Source organism: Entelurus aequoreus, linkage group LG12 (genome assembly GCF_033978785.1).
Source record: "Entelurus aequoreus isolate RoL-2023_Sb linkage group LG12, RoL_Eaeq_v1.1, whole genome shotgun sequence".
Taxonomy (NCBI): Eukaryota; Metazoa; Chordata; class Actinopteri; order Syngnathiformes; family Syngnathidae; genus Entelurus; species Entelurus aequoreus.
In genome coordinates this window covers 3,283,547-3,310,926 of record NC_084742.1, presented here as the reverse complement: position 1 = coordinate 3,310,926, position 27,380 = coordinate 3,283,547, and the positions used below count along the sequence as shown (strand labels likewise).

The 27,380-nt window shown below is 37.2% G+C and overlaps 1 protein-coding gene across 1 annotated transcript; it reads left to right on the top strand.

Annotated features, from left to right (window-relative positions):
• Positions 1–10,337: 10,337 nt before the first annotated feature.
• Positions 10,338–12,081, top strand: LOC133662556 (zinc finger BED domain-containing protein 4-like). Its single transcript, XM_062066672.1, has 2 exons — positions 10,338–11,523; positions 11,681–12,081. Exons 1-2 carry the CDS (start codon positions 10,497–10,499, stop codon positions 12,079–12,081), a joined length of 1,428 nt encoding a protein of 475 aa, XP_061922656.1. The 5' UTR covers positions 10,338–10,496.
• Positions 12,082–27,380: the final 15,299 nt, after the last annotated feature.

The window sequence follows — 27,380 nt, the reverse complement described above, 5'->3', positions numbered from 1 at the left end:
GTTTCTGTCAGAGCTATTATTTTGAATTTACTTTTCAAGTTACTCAGATACTCTTTGATTTTATTAAAATTTGCATATGCGCTTCTACAGTTGAAGTGTATTAGAGAAAAGTTATTGTCTAGACTAACACTATCATTAAGCTGTTCCTCTGTATAGTAATCACACAAGGAATTAATTGAGTTGAACAGATGTTTATCTGGGTCAACTTGACATTCAAAGTCATGCAATTTGTAATCTATATATTCAGATCCTGACGGATGATTTTCAGTTGTCTCAGCCATTATGGGTTGATGTTATATTGCCAGTGCACAGTAATAGAATAATTGATATGCTCATAATATAATAAATATACTCATGACATAATAAATATGCTGATGTTATATTCCCAATGCTAAACTCATGACATAATAAATATGCTGATGTTATATTCCCAAAGCTAAACATGATCATAGTTGTCATATAGAAATAGCATGACGTCATAGTATAGTATATAAATATAATGATTGATATAGTATAGGCATAGTATTTGTGGTTGTAGGATGGCATCATGGTGGTTAACATGGATGTACTGTAGTTGTGCCACTCATACCTTCCCAGGCTGCTGTCCCCCCTTAGCCTGATTACTTTGATCCAGTGTCCATGTCCATGCCCATAAGTCCCCAATCCCGCACCGTCCACGGTATACCCTATCGGATTCTTCCACACCCTCACGACCACCGAATGACATCTCCTGTGTAGATTGACGTTAGTGTTCATATTTCCATACGAGGAGCATAACTCCACGGTGCACATTACACACGCATACTCACACAGCACAGCCACATTCATACCGGTATATACACACTCACTCCAGACACACAAACGCAAAAATAGCAGCATAAATGAGTAAAAATAACAAGTCCAAAACAGTTCCAGCGTCCAGTACAAAATATGTTCCAGTCCAGAAAAGAGCATCGGACCTGCATGACTCAGTATGTTAAACGGCCGACAGATCACGCACCAGTGAGGTGTGGAGAGAAATGTGTCCCAAAAACAGTTCACAAAAATCTGTGACTCAGCTTGGCAAAAAACGCATAGGCCTACTAAAAAAACGTTCAAAAAAGTTATTGACACAGAGGAACCAGTGTGAAAGCATTCGTGCAGCTCGTGTCCATGGGGCTTTGTAAAAAATAAAGTTAGCCTACCGTCTTGTTCAGAGAGGATCCATGCTAGAAACACCAAAATATTGGGAGATGGTAAAAAGGGAGAGATTGAAAGTAGCAGTGCTAATCCCCTCTTCTGCTCACAGTCACACCACTGAGCCCAGGCAAACCAGACAGACGGAGACATAGTCATTTATAAGGGTCGAGGTCTTTTAACTCGCGTATCATGATCACCTTCTCTGCTTCACCATTCAACTTAATGAGCACCTTACAATCTCTGGTCCACGTAGCTTTGATCTTGTCGTCCTTTCGCAGTATGCGTGCCTCTTTGGCTATTTCGGCGTTCTTTGATGTGAGATGTTCATTGATGTACACGTTGGTTCCTTTGAGCAACTTTCCCTGCCTTAGCAGGTTCGTTTTATGTTTGCGATTCACGAACCTCATGATGATGGCGGGTTTGAGCGTTCGGTCCTTTCTCGGAAGAAGGTGACAAGCTGAGATGTTGTTCTTGTCGAAATTAATGTTCATGCTGTTCAGGAAGTTAGCAACCTGGGATTCCAGCGATAGCTGTTCTTCCTCGCTGGGTTCCCCATTGTTCCCCGCCGCGGCAGCTGCAGCATAAGACCTCGGTTTCACATCAATTCCGCTGATTATCACATCTTCCTTCCTTGTAAAAAGCTCCAGGTCCTGGACTCTTTTCTCCTGTTCATGGACTATCTTTTCGAACTTCTCCAGACTGTCCACCTTTGTTTGTAGTGTTTTTATCGTTAGGGAGCTCTCTTCAATCTTTTTCCTGAGCCCCTGCACCTCGGTTAAGAGGTCCACGAGTTGGTTTTGTTTGGTCGATATTTCGCGGACTTCTCTCGCCAAACTCTCCAGCGTTTTGTTTATTTCTCTAATGTTCTTCTCCATCCTGTTTTTTCAGTTTAAAGAGTGGTTAAAAGGGTAGTTTTACTAACAAATAGAGCAGCCGAGAGGCTGCTAATCTCAGGGCGCCGCCATCTTGAGAATAAATTCATTAATTTTTTTACTTTGCTTCTTATAACTTTCAGAAAGAAAATTTTAGAGAAAAAATACAACCTTAAAAATGATTTTAGGGTTTTTAAACGCATATACCTTTTTACCTTTTAAATTCCTTCCTCTTCTTTCCTGACAATTTAAATCAATGTTCAAGTAAATTTATTTTGTTTATTGTAAAGAATAATACATCTATTTTAATGTAATTCTTCATTTTAGCTTCTGTTTTTTCGGCGAAGAATATTTGTGAAATATTTTTTCAAACTTATTATGATTTAAAATTCAAAAACATTATTCTGGCAAATCTAGAAAATCTGTAGAATCAAATTTAAATCTTATTTCAAAGTCTTTTGAATTTCTTTTAAAATTTTTGTTCTGGAAAATCTACAAGAAATAATGATTTGTCTTTGTTAGAAATATAGCTTGGTCCAATTTGTTATATATTCTAACAAAGTGTAGATTGGATTTTAACCTATTTAAAACATGTCATCAAAATTCTAAAATTAATCTTAATCAGGAAAAATTACTAATGATGTTCCATAAATTCTTTTTTGAATTTTTTCAAAAAGATTCGAATTAGTTAGTTTTTCTCTTCTTTTTTTCGGTTGAATTTTGAATTTTAAAGAGTCGAAGTTGAAGATAAACTATGTTTCAAAATTTAATTGTCATTTTTTTTCGTGTTTTCTCCTCTTTTAAACCTTTCAATTAAGTGTAAATATCATTAATTATTAATAATAACATAGAGTTAAAGGTAAATTGAGAAAATAGGCTATTTCTGGCAATTTATTTAAGTGTGTATCAAACTGGTAGCCCTTCGCATTAATCAGTACCCAAGAAGTAGCTCTTGCTTTCAAAAAGGTTGGTGACCCCTGCTCTATACATTGCTAATGTGGTAAATGACTATTCTAGCTGCAAATGTCTGGTTTTTGGTGCAATATCTACATAGGTGTATTTCCAGCAACTATCACTCCAGTGTTCTAATGGTACAATGTGTTTGCTCATTGGCTCAGAAGGCTAATTGATGATTAGAAAACCCTTGTGCAATCATGTTCACACATCTGAAAACACTTTAGCTCGTTACAGAAGCTACAAAACTGACCTTCCTTTGAGCAGATTGAGTTTCTGGAGCATCACATTTGTGGGGTCAATTAAACGCTCAAAATGGCCAGAAAAAGAGAACTTTCATCTGAAACTCGACAGTCTATTCTTGTTCTTAGAAATGAAGGCTATTCCACAAAATTGTTTGGGTGACCCCAAACTTTTGAACGGTAGTGTATATACAATACACATGTTTGTATATTAAAGCCTGCTGGTGACAACACGTACTACCTTTCTTCATTTGTTTCGTCATAAGAATTTTTAGGACATGACTGATAATGTAGAACGGACCAAGAATATTAAAAATGATCAACTCCTGGCTGAATCTACAACCCTGAAAGCCACATGCATTATTGCAATTTCCTGTTGACGGGGCGAAACATAAAAATGGCAAATTAAACCTCACTCGGAGCAGCGCAGTATTGATCTTTATTATTTTTAATTCAAAGATTAATCACACATTCTTCCCGCCTGCCCGGTTTGTTCCCAAATGCTGCTCGGGCAAGCGTGATCAATAGAGTGCCACTGGCTTTGTATCCATCAACAAATAACAATGCAAATAAAAATCAATGGGCCAGCAACAGGAAAGTACTGGCTGGCCAATTAAAGCCGAGCATTGCCCACAGGCACCTTTAAAAAGGAATCATGCACTGACACAGAAAGGGGTGTTCACAAATGCCAATTACAGGCTGCCAATTTGAAGGATGGCACACATTAGAGCCTAAATACATATGACAGACTGCTTATCTTGCAGCGTCAGCCTTATAATGCAAGCACTACTCCACGTACTTAATAAACTGTTTGCGCAGGATGAACAGAATTGTGGAGTAATTGTCTTGGTAATAAATGGAGCCGTCCCCCTGATTGAATGATTGGTTGATTCAGCAGAGTTTTGTCCATATAATGTCGCACATTTTCCCAACTATAGAGACCTCTTGTCAAACTGCATCGGTTGACCACTGTGATACAGTTCGATTAAATAAACACCACTTCTTAAATATACAGCAGACCTGGGCATTCTGCGGCCCGCGGGCCACATCCGGCCCTTTGTGCGTCCCTGTCCGGCCCGCGTGAGGCCAATCATAAATTACAAAATACATTTAAAAAAGTATCTATTTCGAGTGTGCAATACAACGGTGCTGCTTTTGTTTTGAAAAGCGTTATTTGTATTACTTCCGTGTAGACGTATGCTAGCGTGAGTGAATGTGAACAGCTGCAATCACAAATTACAAAATAAAGTTGAAAAAACATCTATGTAGTGCGCGCAATACAACTGTGCTGCTTTTATTTTGAAAAGTGTTATTTATGGGCGTATGTCCGTGTGTAACCTGTGAGTGAAGGTGCACAGCGACAAGTGATGCCCGGTGTGACAGTCCTAACTGACGTGCGGGTTCTCAGGATCATCCAGGGAAGACATTGTCGTGCGACGGTTTAGACTTCTTTATTATTTCAATAACAGAGTCTTTTGCGTGCTTTTCAGCAGCTGCCTTTTCTTACGTGAGCACACGAATGGTTTCCTTTCGTCCGCCGTCTGCTTTTCAGCAGCACGTCGCCGTCGTTCGCGTGGTAGCAGAGGATGGTTTCCTCCCGTCCGCCGTCTTTCTTCGTGTCTCTCTCTTGATGTTCACATCTCTTGCCCTCTTATACGGTCCGAGAGGGTGATTGCACTGTCCACAGCTGCGCGCTCCACGCACCTTATGCTGATTGCGGCGTCGCTCCCAGTGCGTCCCCCCCTTGCCGCTCCCTCGTCCACGCCTCCTCGCCGCCATCTTGGAGCGGGCGCCTCCCCACAAATGGTTACCCCCGAGACGCTAAAAAGAGAAAAGTTGATGACGAATGCCGTGTTTTCAACAAGACATGGACTGCCAAGTATTTCTTTACAGAAATTAAAGGTAAAGCCTTGTGCTTAATTTGTGGTACACAGCTTGCTGTGTTTAAAGAATATAATTTGAATCGCCACTACATGACGAAGCACGAGGAAAAATACCGGAATCTGTCCGATGAAGAGCACGCAAGGGAGGCTGATGCGTTGATGGTAAAACTGCAAACCCAACAAGGACTTTTTGCCATATTTCACACCCCCAGAATGTAGCCGTCAGGACAAGTTTCGTCATTTCTCACAAAATCGCCAGAAAAAGTAAGGCGTTTTCTGACGGAGAGTTTATTAAGGAGTGCTTATTGGACTCTGTTGCGCTGATATGCCCGGAAACTTGGAGCTTCAGCTGAAGAACAGAACGGCCGACATTGACTGTTTTTCGCTGGCTTTGGATGAGAGCTGCGATGTACGTGACACCGCCCAGCTGCTCATCTTCTTACGTGGGATAACTGCTGACTTTCAAATCACGGAGTAGCTGGCAGTCAATTAAAGAGACAACCACAGGTAATGACTTGTTCACATAGGTAAATTAATGACTTGTTCACATAGGTAAATGCGTGTTTGGACATGTTAGGACTGAAATGGGACAAGCTGGCAGGTGTGACAACAGATGGTTGTCCAAATCTGACGGGGAAAAATGTTGGAGTTTTAAAGAGGATGCAGGATAAACTTTAAATTAACCCTGTGCAGAAATTGACATTTTTGCATTGTATTATACATCAGGAAGTGTTGTGTAAGACAGTGTTAAAAATAAAACCATCAAAAGCAATATGCTTTTGTATAAAGTTAAGGTTAAATGAAAGTATTATTATTATTATTAATTATTATTATTATTATTATTTATCTTACGGTATATCAAAAATAATATTGAGCAAAATTTAATTGAAATATTGTCGATGTGGCCCTCCAGCAGTGCTCGGGTTGCTCATGCGGCCCCTGGTAAAAATTAATTGCCCACCCCTGATATACAGTATAGACCAGGGGTCACCAACGCGGTGCCCGCGGGCACCAGGTAGCCCGTAAGGACCAGATGAGTAGCCCACTGGCCTGTTCTAAAAATAGCTCAAATAGCAGCACTTACCAGTGAGCTGCCTCTATTTTTTAAATTGTATTTATTTACTAGCAAGCTGGTCTCGCTTTGCCCGACATTTTTAATTCTAAGAGAGACAAAACTCAAATAGAATTCGAAAATCCAAGAAAATATTTTAAAGACTTGGTCTTCACTTGTTTAAATAAATTCATTATTTGTTTACTTTGCTTCTTATAACTTTCAGAAAGACAATTTTAGAGAAAAAATACAACTTTAAAAAGGATTTTAGGATTTTTAAACACATATACCTTTTTACCTTTTAAATTCCTTCCTCTTCTTTCCTGACAATTTAAATCAATGTTCGAGTACTTTTTTTTTTTTATTATTGTAAAGAATAATAAATACATTTTAATTTAAGTCTTCATTTTAGCTTCTGTTTTTTCGACGAAGAATATTTGTGAAATATTTCTTCAAACTTATTATGAATAAAATTCAAAAAAACTATTCTGGCAAATCTAGAAAATCTGTAGAATCAAATTTAAATCTTATTTCAAAGTCTTTTGAATTCCTTTTAACATTTTTGTTCTGGAAAATCTAGAAGAAATAATGATTTGTCTTTGTTAGAAATATAGCTTGGTCCAATTTGTTATATATTCTAACAAAGTGTAGATTGGATTTTAAACTATTTAAAACATGTCATCAAAATTCTAAAATTAATCTTAATCAGGAAAAATTACTAATGGTGTTCCATAAATTATTTTTTTTATTTTTTCAAAAAGATTCGAATTAGCTAAAAAAAAACAACTTATGAAATCAACATAAAAAACACAATATATACATTATATATAAATATAGATCAATACAGTATGCAGGGATACAGTCCGTAAGCACACATGATTGTATTTATTTATGTAAAAAAAAATATATATATATATATATATATATATATATATATATATATATATATATATATATATATATATATTTTTTTTTTTATGAAATCAACATAAAAAACACAATATATACATTATATATCACTATAGATCAATACAGTATGCAGGGATACAGTCCGTAAGCACACATGATTGTATTTATTTATGTAAAAAAAATAATAATAATAATAATTATGAAATCAACATAAAAAACACAATATATACATTATATATCACTATATATCAATACAGTATGCAGGGATACAGTCCGTAAGCACACATGATTGTATTTATTTATGTAAAAAAAAAATAAAAAATAAAAAAATTTCCGGTCCGCAGCTACAAAAAGGTTGGGGACCACTGATGCAGACCACAAGGAAGTGTTTTACATTTAGAAAACATTAAATAATAATATGACTCCTGTAATGCGCCCTATAATCCGGTGCGCATTATATATGAAAAACGATCAAAAATAGACCATTCATCGGTAGTGCGCCTTATAATCTGGTGCACTCTATAGTCCGGAAAATATGGTATCTGATGCTTGCATGTAAAATGTGTGATATAATCTCCCACACAATTAGTCCCGCGCCGTCTGAACTTGTGCAAAGCTGGACAGTTAACTTCTAAATGTCCTCCATTCAGCGCACAAGTTTGGTCTTTTTTTCTATTTTTGTCAAGTCATTTACAAAAGGTAAACATGGTACTGTAGGCTGTATAGTAGCCTACTGAAGGTGGCAGCTACACAACAGCTAAGCACATGAAAGCACACAAGATAAACATATGTAAAAAGTGTTTTTAATTCAGTTCTTTACAAGTAGGTGGCGTGAGTGTGCGAAAAGTTGTGCACTACAAAACGTGCTCATTGTCGACATTAATCCTGACTTCCTCCTTTGGATTTAACAGCAACAATTATTTAATTCATTTTTGTTTTGTAGGTTAAAGTGTATATTGTGCTCCTGAGTTAATGTTGCTGGTCAATTTGAACTTATTACTTTTTCATTTTATTTTTCAGTATCAAATGGTTCAAGTCCGTCATAAAATATTATAGTTTAAAAAAAATGTTGTTTTTTTATTTCAGGCAAATTGATGCACTTCATTTTTTTCTGTTACAGACTAAAACAATGTTAATGAAGGTTTTCTACGATGTTGAATAATATTCATGTTTTGTTTTGTATAACGTTAACAAGGATACAATATTATGCAGAGGTGTGGACTCGAGTCACATGACTTGGACTCGAGTCAGACTCGAGTCATGAATTTGATGACTTTAGACTCGACTTGACAAAATGTAAAAAGACTTGCAACTCGACTTAGACTTTAACATCATTGACTTGTGACTTCACTTGGACTTGAGCCTTTTGACTTGACATGACTTGACATGACTTGCTACTTTCCCCAAAACCCAAAGATTAAAACGTTATTCGGGCGCGCTTCGTATTTTTCATTGTGTACTTGTCTATCAGCGTTGCGTGTGTCAGCGTGTGTGCTGCGTGTCAAGCGTGTGTGCTCTCAGTACAATAGCCAATCAAATTTGATCTACCTTGTTTTCGTCCCACAGCATTCATCCAATCAAATTGCAGGACAACCGATGAAGAAGAAATGTCCAAACCACACGCCAGTGAACAAAAAATGATACCTAAAATAATTTCGCTTGGGTATAAAAATTACGAGGTGGTCAACACAGAACGGTTTGCAGTATGCAACACATGCGGTTCGAAAATTACTGATGGAGAGGCAACAACTTCCAACTTCGTCCGACATTTGAAGTTGCACAAAGAAGGGTAAGTTTTGAATGTAAGCTAACGTTTATTGGCTAAGTAACATGACTTTTATTTGCTGTGTAGTTAAATCAGTGAGGCTGTAAACTCACTGCTAACGTTATAACGTTATTGCAAACACGGGAATCTGTTGTAGTTCACTACCTTATTCATACTTTTTGTTCAGTGATTTTTTTAAGCAGGGTTACGTTAGTCAATATATCACACAAAGTAACGTAACGTTAGACGGCGGTCAGCAGCACCGCGTATTTTAGCCACCTAAAAAAAGTCAAAAATAGTAAAATAAAGGTCAGTTAAAATGTATACTATATTATGAATATGTGTACCGTTTTAGCTAGCTTTCCGACATACTGCTGGTTGTTTACCTCAGTGGTCCCCAACCACCGAGCCGCGGCCCGGTACCGGTCCGTGGATCGATTGGTACCGGGCCGCACAAGAAATTAAAAAAAAAAAAAAAAAAAGTTTTTTTGTTTTTAAAAATCAAATCAATATAAAAAACACAAGATACACTTACAATTAGTGCACCAACCCAAAAAACCTCCCTCCCCCATTTACACTCATTGGCACAATCATTCACACTCATTTGCACAAAAGGGTTGTTTATTTCTGTTATTAATATTTCTGGTTCCTACATTTTACATCAATATAGATCAATACAGTCTGCAGGGATACAGTCCGTAAGCACACATGATTGTATTTTTTAATGACAAAAAAATAAAATACAAATTTACATAATGTAAATAATTCAATGTATATACTCCAATTATTAACTTGTGTGATGACTGTATTATGCTGATAGTATATATTTGTACCATGAATTGATTAACGTGGACCCCAACTTAAACAAGTTGAACACGTTATTGGGGTGTTACCATTTAGTGGTCAATTGTACGGAATATGTACTGTACTGTGCAATCTACTAATAAAAGTTTCAATCAATCAATAGCTGCTGACCCCATCCACAGCAATGTAAAGCCTAAGTCGTGTGCTGGTAGCCTGTCTACTTCTCTCTATTGTGAGTGGGTTGCCCGCCATTTTCCGTGTAGTCCCTCATACAACCCCACTTCACAAATCCCGAACTATCCCTTCAACTCGAAATAAGTTTTAAAATACATGACTAGTGCAGCAACTGTAACCTAATGTTTACCACACACACACACTGTTAAGATTGATATTAATAAAATGAGTAATAAAGAGTAGTTTCAGTACTTTTCATATGTGGCTATAAGGGATTTTCTGACATCTGTTTAATATGCTTACAGATTTCAAGAATACCTGATGAACAAAAGCATCACAAATGGACCACAACAGCCTTCAATCTCGCAGTTCCTGGACAATCGTGTCGGGCATTACAGTATGACTCATCCACAGCAGAAAGCTATCACCAATGCAATACTGTCTGACTTGATTATTGATTGCAACTTGCCCCTGTCTATTGTGGGAAACAAGAGTTTTCGCCACTTTCTGACAGTACTTGACAGCAAGTACACCCCAGTGTGTCGCAGAACACTGACATCAAAAACAGAGAACCTCACTGAAGAAAGACGATCAAAATTAAAAACTCAATTGAGCCACACTGACCATGTTTCAGTGACTGTCGACATTTGGTCTGACCGAAAGATGAGGGGATTCCTCGGTGTCACTGTGCACTGGATGGACAAAGAGGCAGAGAGGATAGAGCTCAAGTCCAATCTCTTGGCTTGTGAGCGCTTCAAAGGCTCACATACAGCTGAACGAATCTGTGACAAATTTGAGGCTATATGTGATGAATACAACATTAAAGCTAAACTGGACTACATTATTAGTGACAATGCTGCTAACATGCGAAAAGCATTCACTGTGTGCTTCCCCAGTGAACAAGAGGATGACGATGATGGAGATCATCTGGATGACCCTGAGCTCTGGTGTGATTTAACCGTGGAAGATCAGCAAACGGTAGATGTTGCTATGGCAAAGAAAAAGCGCTTGCAGTGTTTTGCACACACTCTTCAGCTGGTGGTGGGAGATGGTTTGAAAGAAACAAAAGTGGTATCTCCTTCTCTTTCGAAGTTATCTAAACTCAGCTCACTGCTGCACACAAGCACAACATTCAAAGATGTGTTTGATGCTGAATTTGGGGAACAGAAAGGCATCCCTGCTGCAGTCAACACAAGATGGAACTCAACACTGAGGCAAGCGAAGGCTGTTCTCCAGTGCAATCATGTAAGGCTCTGTGCTGTTCTAGAAAAGGCTGGGCACAGGGAGTTGTCATTCACAGCACGGGAGTGGAATCTGTTGAAAGATTTGGTGAACATCTTGAAGCCATTTGGAGAAGCAACTGATTTGACACAGGGGGAGAAGGTCATCACAATCAGTGCTGTTGTTCCATCCATCTTGTCCCTCAACCACCACCTTGAGAAACTGAAGCCTCAGGTCTGTTTTCTGAGCGGCCTGGTCAGAAGTCTCCAGACATCCCTGAACAAAAGATTTCTTGGAATCTTCATCAATGTGAAAATGGCCAGGACACAAGATGGGATCACTGCTCCCTTTTCAGATCCAGTCTACCTCAAAGCAGCTGTCTTGGATCCAGCCTTTTCTCTGTTGTGGGTGGAGCCCCATGTGCTGGTCAGTCGTGACGTCAAGGCAGAGGTGGCACAACAGGTTAAAGGTAAATGTAACTGAGTCTAATGTAACTTTTTCCCTCATAATCTGATCTAACTGACTGCAGCAATAACTAAGTATTTCAGTCTAGCACACTGCATCACCAACACAAATGGTAATGATAAGGTCTCTTGTTTCTGCTATTGTTTTTACATGTTTACCAGAATTGATCCTGCAAGATGCTGCAGAGACTGAGCAACCTGCGCCTCTTGTTGATGAAAAAGAGCAAGGGGACCTTGGAGAAGGAGAAGGGCTGTTTGCTGCTTACCACAAGAGACAGAAGAAGGATGTTGGGACTACTCCAGCACTACAGCTAAGTCACTACCTTGACATAGCTGAAGGACAGAATGCCCTTTTGTTCTGGGCATTGAACATGAAGACTCTTCCTTCACTGTTCCGAGTGGCCATGAGAGTCTTGCCAGTGCCTGCCTCCAGTGCTCCAGTGGAGCGAGTTTTCAGCCATGGTGGCATCATACTACGCCCCCATCGTGCACAAATAACTGACAGACTCTTGGCCAATTTGGTCTTTTGCAAATGCAATGCAGCATATGGCCCTGACATATAAAAAGTACAACCTTTTTGTTATGTTATATGTCATGTTTTTTCAATGTTAACACTTTTGCACAAATAAGTAAAGTTGCACTTTATTTTTCAAATGTGTTTATTCTGTAAAGGAATGAGTCAAATGTTTAAAATGACTGGTTAATAGTGCTATTATAAAGTGCAATGTCAGCACAATTTTCTTTCCTGCAATTTAAAATGCACTTGTTTTAATAAATAAATACAGCGTTTGAAAAGCATACACAATCTGTGTTAATATATTAGTCTGTGGTTAAAAGGACTTGAAAGGACTCGAAACTCAAAATGCAGGACTTGGGACTTGACTTGAGACTTTCCAGTCTTGACTTTGGACTTGACTCGGGACTTGCCTGTCTTGACTCGAGACTTGACTCGGACTTGAGGGCAAAGACTTGAGACTTACTTGTGACTTGCAAAACAATGACTTGGTCCCACCTCTGATATTATGCAGAGGTGAATTCATAACAATTTTATGGACAAATGATACCATTTATAGTCGCGGCACAGAGTGGCAAGGGTTGAAACATTTTGTAAATATAAACAAGCATCAGATGATTATAAATGCATATTACTTACACATACAAGTCAAGTGTATTAGAAAGTATCCAGTAACAAACGTATTCGCATCAGTCAACTTACTGTGTCATGAGCACCTGCACTCTTTTGCCTATTGTTTATAATCATCATGAGAGACAAGAAGACAGAGGTTTTGTTTTTTCCGCATTCTAACATACAAAAACCAAAACCAGGCACGTTGTGTAAATGGTAAATAAAAACAGAATACAATGATTTGCAAATCCTTTTCAACTTATATTCAATTGAATAGACTGCAAAGACAAGATACTTAATGTCCGAACTGGAAAACGTTGTTATTTTTTGCAAATATTAGCTCATTTGGAATTTGATGCCTGCAACATGTTTCAAAAAAGCTGGCACAAGTGGCAAAAAAGACTGGGAAAGTTGAGGAATGCTCATCCAACACTTATTTGGAACATCCCACAGGTGAACAGGCTAATTGGGAACAGGTGGGTGCCATGATTGGGTATAAAAGCAGCTTCCGTGAAATGCTCAGTCATTCACAAACAAGGATGGGGCGAGGGTCACCACTTTGTCAACAAATGAGTGAGCAAATTGTTGAACAGTTTAAGAACACCATTTCTCAACCAGCTATTGCAAGGAATTTAGGGATTTCACCATCTATGGTCCGTAGTATCGTCAGAAGGTTCAGAGAATCTGCACGTAAGCGGGAATGCCCGTGACCTTCCATCCCTCAGGCGGTACTGCATCAAAAAGCGACATCAGCGTGTAAAGGATATCACCACATGGCCTCAGGACCACTTCAGAAAACCACTGCCAGTGGCAAAAAAATGAAGTTTCTCAGTTTAAACATTAAATATCTTGTCTTTGCAGTCTATTCAATTGAATATAAGTTGATAAGGATTTGCAAATCATTGTATTCTATTTTTATTTACCATTTACACAACGTGCCAACTTCACTGGTTTTGAAACATTTCGTTGCTACATCTGTAAGTGCAAGTTAAAACTATACTACGCAAAGTCAAAGCCATGTATCAACAACACCCAGAAACGCCGCCGGCTTCGCGAGCTCATCTAAGATGGACTGACGCAAAGTGGAAAAGTGTTCTGTGGTCTGACGAGTCCACATTTCAAATTGTTTTTGGAAACTGTGGACGTAATGTCCTCCAGGCCAAAGAGGAAAGGAACCATCCATATTTTTATAGGCACAAAGTTCAAAAGCTATCATATGTGATGGTATGGGGGTGTATTAGTGCCCAAGACATGGGTAACTTACACATCTGTGAAGGCGCCATTAATGCTGAAAGGTACATACAGCTTTTGGAGCAACGTATGTTGCCATCCAAGCAACGCCTTTTTCATGGACGCCCCTGCTTATTTCAGCAAGACAATGCCAAGCCACATTCTGCACGTGTTTCAACAGCATGGCTTCGTAGTAAAAGAGTGCGGGTACTAGACTGGCCTGCCTGAAGTCCAGACCTGTCTCGCATTGAAAATGTGTGGCGCATTATGAAGCCTAAAATACCACAACGGAGACCCCGAATTGTTGAACAACTTAAGCTGTACACTACCGTTCAAAAGTTTGGGGTCACCTTGCAATGTCCTTATTTTTGAAGGAAAAGCACTGTACTTTTCAATGAAGATAACTTTAAAGTAGTCTTAACTTTACAGAAATACACTCTATACATTGCTAATGTGGTAAATGACTATTCTAGCTGCAAATGTCTGGTTTTTGGTGCAATATCTACATAGGTGTATTTCCAGCAACTATCACTCCAGTGTTCTAATGGTACAATGTGTTTGCTCATTGGCTCAGAAGGCTAATTGATGATTATAAAACCCTTGTGCAATCATGTTCACACATCTGAAAACACTTTAACTCGTTACAGAAGCTACAAAACGGACCTTCCTTTGAGCAGATTGAGTTTCTGGAGCATCACATTTGTGGGGTCAATTAAACGCTCAAAATGGCCAGAAAAAGACAACTTTCATCTGAAACTCGACAGTCTATTCTTGTTCTTAGAAATGAAGGCTATTCCACAAAATTGCTTGGGTGACCCCAAACTTTTAAACGGTAGTGTACATCAAGCAAGAATGGGAAAGAATTCCACTTGAAAAGCTTCAAAATGTGTCTCCTCAGTACCCAAATGTTTACTGAGTGTTGTTAAAAGGAAAGGCCATGTAATACAGTGGTAAAAATGCCCTTTCCCAACTTGTTTGCAATGTGTTGCTGCCATTAAATTCTAAGTGATTGATTATTTCCCCCAAAAAAATGAAGTTTCTCAGTTTAAACATTAAATATCTTGTCTTTGCAGTCTATTCAATTGAATATAAGTTGATAAGGATTTGCAAATCATTGTATTCTGTTTTTATTTACCATTTACACAACGTGCCAACTTCACTGGTTTTGTTTTTATATATATATATATATATATATATATATATATATATATATATATGTCTTAATTAGATTATCCAAAAAATAGTGCTCGATACCGTGGTAGAGCGTAATATGTATGTGTGGGAAAAAAATCACAAGACTATTTCATCTCTACAGGCCTGTTTCATGAGGGGTTTACCTCAATCCTCAGGAGATTGAGGTAAACCCCTCATGAAACAGGCCTGTAGAGATGAAATAGTCTTGTGATTTTTTTCCCACACACATATATATATATATATATATATATATATATATATATATATATATATATATATATATATATATATATATATATATATATATATATATATATATATATATATATATATATATATATATATATATGTGTGTGTGTTTATAACGATACCTTTCTCTGCGGGGGATGTATTTGTGGCCGCTAACATATATATATATATATATATATATATATATATATATATATATATATATATATATATATATATATATATATATATATATATATATATATATATATATATATATATATATATATATATATATATATATATGTGTGTGTGTGTGGGGAAAAAATCACAAGACTATTTCATCTCTACAGGTCTGTTTCATGAGGGGTTTACCTCAATCTCCTGAGGATTGAGGTAAACCCCTCATGAAACAGGCCTGTAGAGATGAAATAGTCTTGTGATTTTTATATATATATAAAATAAAAATAAAAATAAATAAAAATAAATAAATATATATATATATATATATATATATATATATATATATATATATATATATATATATATATATATATATATATATATATATATATATATATATATATATATATATATATATATATATATATATATATATATATGTGTGTTTATAACGCTACCTTTCTCTGCGGGGGATGTATTTGTGGCCGCTAACACAGGTTTGGTTGCATATATCCATATACAGTTTTATACAGTTTTTTTTATACATCCTCCTGAAAGCCAGTGTTTACTGCATTGTTTTGTGGTGTAGACATTTCGTCAGAGTTTTAAATTTAGCAACAAAAAAAATAATAGCTCTCTTGTGCATGTCCACGGTGGCGAGCGCTGGCTCTCAGGAGGATACATGCATTTTTCACAACAATACATTATTCTCAACACTTTGCACAAACTGTACCACACAGTTCCAAAAGGTTGCAAGCCATTATAAACACCCCCCTACCCCCCCCACACACACACACACTTCCAATAATATTCATGCACTTGCAGTCGTCAAGCAACGGACAGATCTGCACATTTGATTTAGCACGTTTCCCTAGCAACCGCTTGAAAAGCGACCACCGAGATCTGTCATTTACAAAAAATCTCTGCAAGGTATTACGACTTAAAGACTCGCCACGGACTCTATTCACCCGCAACATTAACATAAAAAGAAAACAGGCATCTTCTCCTTGAACATGCTGAAATAAGGCGAAGGGATTTATCTCGCTGCTTTCATCGCCAGAAAACCGAGGTGTGTCCCATAATTCACAGCACCCAAAGTGTTGTGGCACCCGCCCGGCTGAAGATCTACAGCGCCGCACATACATAAACAGCAATAAAAAGGGGATGAAAATAGCGGCTCCCATCAGACCCCGGCGGGGTGGGAGATTTGTGACGGGGCCGAGGGATGCGGGGGTCTCTCCACCTCCCTCCCGCATTAATCACTGCAAAGATCAAGCCCGGATAGGAGGAGTGCAGGTCCAGGCTGGGGAGCCGGGGCCCGGGTGGGGGTTGAAGGTGAGCACTCCAGAGGCGTGGTGGAAGTGGGAGAGGTTACGCAACCAAGGAGGAGGAATGGAATGAAGGTAGGCGGTCAAAGCTTAAGGCTCTTGACCCTTTTTTTTTTTTTTTTAATAAAGTGCATTCGCTTAATTTATGGAACCTTTTCCTTGCCTAATGTAATAATGTATAACTAATACAGCGGAAGTAATGAATAACGTGACCAAACTGCTTAAAGCGGGGGGGGTCCAAAGTGCTGCTTACTTTTTCATTTTATTTTTTTGATAGACACATTCTTAAAACACAAAAGAACAAGAAAATATATCAAAAAATTAAAGGAGAAAATATTATAAACACTGATACTAGTACAGTGGTACCTTAACATGCAATCGTAATTGGTTCTAACACTCTCAAGTCAATGTCCGCCATTAAAATTAATTAAAATTAGAGATGTCCAATAATATCGGCCCGATATTGTCGGCCGATAAATGCTTTAAAATGTAATATCGGAAATTATCGGTATCGTTTTTTTTTTATCATCGGTATCGTTTTTTTTTGTTTTGTTTTTTTAATTTTTTTTTATTAAATCAACATAAAAAACCCAAGATACACTTACAATTAGTGCACCAACCCAAAAACCTCCCTCCCCCCATTTACATTCACACAAAAGGGTTGTTTCTTTCTGTTATTAATATTCTGCTTCCTACATTATATATCAATATATATCAATACAGTCTGCAAGGGATACAGTCCGTAAGCACACATGATTGTGCGTGCTGCTGCTCCACTAATAGTACTAACCTTTAACAGTTAATTTGACTCATTTTCATTAATTACTAGTTTCTATGTAACTGTTTTTATATTGTTTTACTTTCTTTTTTATTCAAGAAAATGTTTTTAATTTATTTATCTTATTTTATTTTATTATTTTTTTAAAAAAGGACCTTATCTTTACCATACCTGGTTGTCCAAATGAGGCATAATAATGTGTTAATTCCACGAATGTATATATCGGTATCGGTAATTAAAGAGTTGGACAATATCGGAATATCGGATATCGGCAAAAAGCCATTATCGGACATCCCTTCAAAAAACCTCCCTCCCCCATTTACACTCATTCACACAAAAGGGTTGTTTCTTTCTGTTATTAATATTCTGCTTCCTACATTATATATCAATATATATCAATAGTCTGCAAGGGATACAGTCCGTAAGCACACATGATTGTGCGTGCTGCTGCTCCACTAATAGTACTAACCTTTAACAGTTAATTTGACTCATTTTCATTAATTACTAGTTTATATGCAACTGTTTTTATATTGTTTTACTTTGCTTTAAAATGTAATATCGGAAATTATCGGTTTCGGTTTCAAAATTATCGGTATCGATTTCAAAAAGTAAAATGTATGACTTTTTACAACGCCGCTGTGCACACGGACGTAGGAAGAAGTACAGAGCACCAATAAACCTTAAAGGCACTGCCTTTGCATAATATCTACAGCTTTTCACACACACAAGTGAATACAAGTAGAGATATTATCGGCCGATAAATGCTTTAACATGTAATATCGGAAATTATCGGTATCGTTTTTTTTTTATTATCGGTATGTTTTTTTTTTTGTTTTTTTTTTGTTTTTTTTATTAAATCAACATAAAAAACACAAGATATACTTACAATTAGTGCACCAACCCAAAAAACCTTCCTCCCCCATTTACACTCATTCACACAAAAGGGTTGTTTCTTTCTGTTATTAATATTCTGCTTCCTACATTATATATCAATATATATCAATACAGTCTGCAAGGGATACAGTCCGTAAGCACACATGATTGTGCGTGCTGCTGGTCCACTAATAGTACTAACCTTTAACAGTTAATTTGACTCATTTCCATTCATTACTAGTTTCTATGGAACTGTTTTTATATTGTTTTACTTTCTTTTTTATTCAAGAAAATGTTTTTCATTTATTTATCTTATTTTATAATTTTTTTTAAAAGGACCTTATCTTCACCATACCTGGTTGTTCAAATTAGGCATAATAATGTGTTAATTCCACGACTGTATATATCGGTTGATATCGGTATCGGTTGATATCGGTATCGGTAATTAAAGAGGTGGACAATATCGGAATATCGGATATCGGCAAAAAGGCATTATCGGACATCCCTAGTTTTGGACGTCATTGCTAGAAACTAGAGATGTCCGATAATATCGGCCGATAAATGCGTTAAAATGTAATATCGGAAATTATCGGTTTCGGTTTCAAAATTATCGGTATCGATTTCAAAAAGTAAAATGTATGACTTTTTACAACGCTGCTGTGTACACGGACGTAGGAAGAAGTACAGAGCACCAATAAACCTTAAAGGCACTGCCTTCGCGTGCCGGCCCAGTCACATAATATCTACGGCTTTTCACACACACAAGTGAATACAAGTAGAGATATTATCGGCCGATAAATGCTTTAACATGTAATATCGGAAATTATCGGTATCGTTTTTTTTGTTATCGGTATCTTTTTTTTTTTTTTTTTTTTTTAATTAAATCAACATAAAAAACACAAGATACACTTACAATTAGTGCACCAACCCAAAAAACCTCCCTCCCCCATTTACACTCATTCACACAAAAGGGTTGTTTCTTTCTGTTATTAATATTCTGCTTCCTACATTATATATCAATATATATCAATACAGTCTGCAAGGGATACAGTCCGTAAGCACACATGATTGTGCGTGCTGCTGCTCCACTAATAGTACTAACCTTTAACACTTAATTTTACTCATTTTCATTCATTACTAGTTTCTATGTAACAGTTTTTATATTGTTTTACTTTCTTTTTTATTCAAGAAAATGTTTTTAATTTATTTATCTTATTTTATTTTTTTATTTTTTTTAAAAAGGACCTTATCTTCACCATACCTGGTTGTCCAAATTAGGCATAATAATGTGTTAATTCCACGACTGTATATATCGGTATCGGTAATTAAGAGTTGGACAATATCCGAATATCGGATATCGGCAAAAAGCCATTATCGGACATCCCTAATTAAAATCAATTTAATTGAACAGCACAATTTAACTGTCTGCTAATGGGTGCCATTTTGCGGTCCTTATACACACACCATAGCCATAATGTACCGACGATCCATCAAGCGGTGTGGCTTCAAGGTCGTACTAAAACATTTTGACAGATTTTTGAGTGCCGTGTGTAATGTTCTTTATTTTCAATTGAACATATAAAGTTGTTCACTGGCGTCATATTGCAGTCTACACGTATATCTTATGTGTGGCTGCCATCTACTGGTCACACTTATCACACCATGTACCAAATAAAATTGGTTCGAGGTCGGTAAGCACAACTGGAGTTATTCCGTACATTAGGCGCACCGGTTTATAAGGCGCACTGTCGACTTTTGAGAAAATGAAAGGATTTTAAGTGCGCCTTATCGTCCGAAAAATACGGTAGTACAAACGACTACAGTTTTATGAAGTAATGTGATAATAAAAATTAAGAATTAAAACTATGGAACAAACTGGACTTACAACACGAGCAATGCCAAACTATTGATCGATTTAAACTATTAAACAAACATGGGGTCTGGTTCAAATATAGAGATGAGGGTCTTTAATTTGACCTGCTGTTGTACTCTGTCTCAAAGTGTTAACTTGTGCTCAATGTTTCCTTACCATTATTGCTATGTTTTCTATTACCATTATTGCTTTGTTGTCTATTACCATTGTTGGTATTTTGTCTATTACCATTGTTGGTGTATTCCTTATTCCTACATTGTTGATACAAATGATTGTTACAGTGTAATAATTACTGTTACCTGTGGTAATGCCACTATGATACAACATCTGTATTATAATCCTTGAACAAAGTAAGAGTGAAACTCATGTGAATAATCACTGAATGGAGAACTGCGGGTGGGATTAAATAAATTATCTTCTTCCCCTTCTTCCCAAACTGGACAATCATGCATTACATACTATACATTCCTTTTTGCACTATATTAATTAGGGTCCGCCCTGTACCCTGTACAAAGGACTCCCACAGGGAGTCCTTTGTACTGGTTACAAAGGAACCTATTGTTATTGTAAGGTTTTATTATGGGAGTCCTTTGTACAGGGTACAGGGCGGACCCTACCCTAGGAAAAAACAACAACAAACTGCCTGTAACTCCCACTAGGAAGGTCGTAGAGACATGAAACAAAAACCTTTATGTAGGTCTCACTTAGACCTACAACTCATAATAACACATCCTCGGGCAAAAACCAACAGAAAGTTGGCAATTTCCCATTTTACACAAAAATGTACTAAAAACACTCCTTTTTACGTCTTTGACCTCTAATTTGACCCCCTTAAAATACTTAAAAACTCACCAAACTTCTTACACACATTGGGACAGTTGGAAATTGCGATCTAAAAAAAAACAGAACCCCAAAACTCAAAATTGTGCTCTACATAATTTTTGAAAAAAACAGAGAAAAAACTGCTCCTCAGAGGAAAACTCTGACAAAACTGCTTGTAACTTTCGGTAGGAACGTCTAAGAGACATGAAACAAATACCTCTATGTAGGTCTCGCCTAAACCTACATTTCATAGATTGACATCCTTCAGCAAAAATCAACAGGAAGTTTGCTATTCCTCCTTCAAAACAACATTTTTGTTACAACCGGTCACCAAACATCAAACGTTATCTCCTCCGAGGGCGTTTGTCGTTTCGGCTTCAAACTGCTACAGGAGAGAGATTGAACCCTTCTGATTAAAATTTGTGAACGGCGTTTTGATACGTGCTACCGTTTAGATTTTACGAGCCTTCAAAGACCCACTGCACTGATGCTGCTCCGGTGCCTATAATGACAACGAAAATGCAATTATTCCTTCTTTGTCCTCAAAATTCTACACACAATACCCTATAATGACAATGTGAACTCAGGCACAACTTCCTCTAACTCCCAGTACGAATATCGTAGAGACACGAAACAAAAACCTCTATGTAGGTCTCACTCAGGACTACCACTGGACAAAAGTATTGGGACACCTAGGACTAGCACCTGCCAAAATGCGGACCCCTCCAACGCTGCTTGCAGCTTTAATTGATATTATTATGTGTTGTCAACTTTGTACTTTTTTATGTCATTGCCTGAAATAAATAAACATTAATAATGTACAGCGTTTACCTTACAGAGCGGACCTCTCCAGTATATCTTTACATGTTTTTTATCCGTCAAACCGTTGTTCCATATTTTCATGGATACATGTCCGCCGTTTTGATATTATTTGAACATCCTTAATTTAGACTCATTCTGCTTCAGTATGGTGCAGACGACAGAATACTCTACAGCGAAGCTAAACGCTCGGTCTTGTTTTTGATGGGTTTTTTTCTTTAATTCAATAAATATGATCCACTTCTTCTTCGTCTTAGCACAGTGTGAGGAACTCGCATGGCTGCAATTGTTTGGGACCCCAAGATGCAGGAACTAGGAGACGATGAGAAGGTAAGATGAGTTGTATTACTCAAAACAGAGAGGGAAATGAAGCAGTCTTGCATGTACCGTATTTTTCGGACTATAAGTCACAGTTTTTTTCATAGTTTGGCCGGGGGTGCGACTTATACTCAGGAGCGGCTTATGTGTGAAATTATTAACACATTACCGTAAAATATCAAATAATATTATTTAGCTCCTTCACGTAAGACAGTGGTCCCCAACCACCGGGCACGGTACCGGTCCGCGGACCGATTGGTACCGGGCCGCACAAGAATTAAAAAATAAATAAATAAATAAATAATAAATAAATAAAAAAAATAAAAAATGAAATCAACATAAAAAACACAATATATACATTATATATAAATATAGATCAATACAGTCTGCAGGGATACAGTCCGTAAGCACACATGATTGTATTTATTTAAAAAAAAAAAATAAAAAAAAAAAAATTATTTTTTTAATTCTTGTGCGGCCCGGTACCGGTCCGCGGACCGATTGGTACCGGGCCGCACAAGAATTAAAAAAAAAATATATATATACATTTTTTTTTTTTTTTTAAATTGAAATCAACATAAAAAATACAATATATACATTATATATAAATATAGATCAATACAGTCTGCAGGGATACAGTCCGTAAGCACACATGATTGTATTTATGTAAAAAAAAAAAATAAATAAATAAAAATATATATTTTTTTTTTTTTTAAATGATGGTACCAAGTACTCTATAAATGGTACCAAGTACTCTATAAAACCATCAAAACAATAATACTGCAGCAAACACAACCCCAGTAGCATTTTAATCTAAATTATGCAAATAACAGCCCATGGGCGGCTATTTGGACATAGGCGGTTATTAGGAAGAGGCGGTTAATTCACAAAATGGAGTGAGACCCCAGGCGGCTACTAAGACATGGGCGGTTATTTGTCCAAGGGCGTTTATTTGGTAATATACGGTATGTCATGTCTGTGTGATCATGTTTGGTTTTAGTTATGTTCGGTTTTGTTTTTGGACTCTTTGTGCACTCTTGTTTGTTTTGTCACCGTATCAACCCATTAGTTTCACCTGTCATGTCACGCACCTGTCTCACGCTTTGCACTCGCACACCTGTCACTGATCATGTCTATTTCAGCTGATCGTTCTGGTGACATTATCCTATCATACCATGCTTCTTCTGATATCCTTTCTACCTCTGCTACCTTTCATCGGAAGCCATAGTTCCATGCCATAGTTTTCATGCTGTTCCATGCCAAGTAAGTTTTTGTTTATTGTTCATACTTTCTGCCTTTGTGCAAGTTTTGTTTCATTAGTCAAGTTGTTTCTATGCCATTGTGCGCGCCTTTTGTTTGCTTCCTTTTTTGTAGTCTGTTAGTGTTTAAAATAAAATATGTACTTACATTCACGCCTTGCCCGCGCCAACTTTCCTTTGCCTTCCGGGAAAAACAAAACCCCCCGAGGTCCACATTCTGACAGACTAGACGTATAAGATTTCATCGGATTTAGCGATTAGGAATGACATATTGTTTGGTAAACATATAGCATGTTCTATATGTTATAGTTATTTGAATGACTCTTACCATAATATGTTACGTTAACATACCAGTTGGTTATTTATGCCTCATATAACGTACACTTATTCAGCCTGTTGTTCACTATTCTTTATTTATTTTAAATTGCCTTTCAAATGTCTATTCTTGGTGTTGGCTTTTATCAAATAAATTTCCCCAAAAAATGCGACTTATATATGTTTTTTTCCTTCTTTATTATGCATTTTCGGCCGGTGCGACTTATACTCCGGAGCGACTTATACTCCGAAAAATACGGTAAGCGTTCCAAACATAAAGGGATCTAAAACAAGGCATAAATAGGACACATGCCGATTGGCAGCAGGTGTGGACAGCGCTCAGCCTGACAAGCAGGAAGTGGAAACAAAACAAGAGCACTGACAGGAAGTGAATACCAAACAAGGAAACAAACAGAAAGGAATTGACAGATCGTCACACACAGTCCTTTACACTCACTTTCTTCCTTTCCACAGTTGGAAAAAAACAAGTTATGTTGATCTCTGGCTATAAACTAACGCTTGCGAGTAAGATCTGATGTTTTGGTCGGGTTCACTGTGACATTCGCCACGCCAATTAATGACGGGGATGCCTGTAACTCAAAGTTTTGCTTGCCACTTACAGACACTCGAGAGACAGCTCTTATCTCTTCAGTCGAGGTACCACACTACACAGTCCATACTTCAGAGCTCTAAGACACGTCTTCTGCAGTGTACATTTGTCTTATTTTTATTTTTTGACACAAGCAATATATCAAAAATGAATGTCTACTGCAGAGGACACTGGTTCTTTGCCTTGTTTTTTTTTACTCTAAAAAAATCAATATAGGCACCACATCCTTTAATTCTTCAGTATATGGCAGGGGTCGGCAACCCAAAATGTTGAAAGAGCCATATTGGACCAAAAATACAAAAACAAATCTGTCTGGAGCCGCAAAAAATTAAAAGCCATATTACATGTGTCTTGAGATATAAATTGAATTAAGAGGACTTAAAGGAAACTAAATGACCTCAAATATAGCTACAAATGAGGCATAATGATGCAATATCATTGTACATATCGCTAGCCTAAATAGCATGTTAGCATCGATTAGCTTGCAGTCATGCAGTGACCAAATATGTCTGATTAGCACTCCACACAAGTCAATAACATCAACAAAACTCACCTTTGTGCATTCATGCACAACGTTAAAAGTGTGGTGGACAAAATGAGACAGAAAAAGAAGTGGCATAAAACACGTCCTAGAAAGTCGGACAAAGTTATACATGTAAACAAACTATACGGTGAGTTCAAGGACCGCCAAAATTAGTGGGACCAATGCTCTCATTGGTGTTGATTTTTTTATTTATCAGACAAAATCAAAATCAAATTACATAATGTTATGAATATAATTTACTCATTTTCCTCAACTGATGTACTAACATCATGTGCTTTATTCTGTACATACACTGCAAAAAGTCAGTGTTCAAAAACAAGGGAAAAAAAAATATACAAAAATGAGGGGTATTTTCTTTGAAATAAGCAAAATTATCTGCCAATAGAACAAGAAAATGTGGCTTGTCAAGACTTTCCAAAACAAGTAAAATTATCTAACTTCAATGAACCCAAAAATACCTTAAAATAAGTATATAATTACACTAATAACAACTGTACTACTATATGAGTACACATTTTCTATTGTTTCATTGAAAATAAAACAGCAAAGTCCATTTGGCTGTCATCTGTTTTAATTATGAGACACAATTGTGTCAAAGTCATGATTTTTTCTTTTTTTACATGCTTGAAATGAGAAATTATTACCTTAAAAAAGTAGTTTTATACTTGTGAGTGTTGATGTCACAGCTTTGCATCAGTTGATATTCTAGTTTCAAGCATGTTTTACTCAATATAGCTCATCAAATCTCAGCAACAAGCTGTAATATCTTACTGACATCATTTAGGACCAAAACCCTTAAAACAAGTAAAAGACTCTAACATCAAATCTGCTTAGTGAGAAGAATTATCTTATCAGACAGAAAATAAGCAAATATCACCCTTATTAAAGATATTTAATCTTACTTAGATTTCAGTTTTTGCAGTGTATGTAGCATCATTTAAAACAAAACTTGTGAATTTGGACTCCTTTAATTAATTATGCGTGAAGTTCAATCCATAAATCAATCAAAGTTTATTTATATAGCCCTTAATCACAAGTGTCTCAAAGGGCTGCACAAGCCACAAGGGCGTCCTCGGCCCAGATCCCACATTACATGCTACGTTACATTACCAACAACTTATTTGACCATCAAGGCATTTTACGTAACAATCCACAATTTGTTTACCATAACAAATAAGCAGTAAAAGTACATTTTGTCCAAACACGGGAAGTGTTGCCTTAATCTTAACACGGCATATAGCTCCGCCCCCTTTGAAGTCATACCCACCTAGGGGGGTGGATACAAATAATTGCTATTGCGACATCCAGTGGACACATTTAGAACAGCAGTTTCTTTCATTCAAAAATCCATCCATCCATCCATTTTCTACCGTTTACCCTTTCGGGGTCACGGGGGGTGCTGGGGCCTATCTCAGCTGCATTAGGGCGGAAGGCGGGCTAAACCCTGGACAAGTCGCCACCTCATCGCAGGGGCCAACACAGATAGACAGACAACATTCACACTCACATTCACACACTAGGGCCAATTTAGTGTGGCCAATCAACCTATCCCCGGGAGCATTTTTATACTTAGCCAACTCATCTCGCGGGCCGGGACCTTTGACAATCTCGCCTTAGGCCATGTCTACACTAAGTCGTTTAACCCCTTAAAACAGCGGTTCTTAACCTTGTTGGAGGTACCGAACCCCACCAGTTTCATATGCACATTCACCGAACCCTTCTTTAGTGAAAAATAAAATGTTGTTTTTTTTTAAAATTCAAGACAAAGTTATATGTTTTTGGTAACACTTTAGTATGGGGAACATATTCTAAGTAACAAAGACTTAATTCAGAGTTATTTGGACACTAGGGGAACATATTCTATGTAATAAAGACTTAATTTAGAGTTATTTGGTTAGGGTTAGGGTTAGAGGGTTAGGGCCAGGCAGGGCCGGCCCGTGGCATAGGCCGTATAGGCAAATGCTAAGGGTGCCGTCCATCAGGGGGCGCCACGCCAGTGCCACAAATGTTGGAGAAAAAAAAAAGAAAAAAGTTGGTACTATTAATTCTAAATACAAAAAATAATCCGACGTTAATCAAAATGCAAAGTAAAGCCTATTTAATAGAAATATTATTTGTTACAACATTACGCCCCCCCCCCCCCCATTCCCCCACACGGTGCGCCCCCTCCCTTCCCGTATCATGACTCTTACCACATCAAAAAATCAACACAAGATATCAAAACGGCCAAAACTGTCAGGTGCCCAAGGGAAGAAAAAAAAGAAAAGAAGAGGAGGAGAAACGAGAAAAAGACAGAGGTAGCAGGGAGGTAACGTTAGCCTACATGAAATGATTTGTCTGTTACAGAATGTGACAGTAACCT

Excerpts from the sequence above, each read along its gene's own strand:
- LOC133662556 (XM_062066672.1), top strand. The coding sequence starts at position 10,497 with ATGAGGGGATTCCTCGGTGTCACTGTGCACTGGATGGACAAAGAGGCA. Across the intron at positions 11,524-11,680 it reads GGTGGCACAACAGGTTAAAG|AATTGATCCTGCAAGATGCT; the intron begins GTAAATGTAACT and ends CATGTTTACCAG.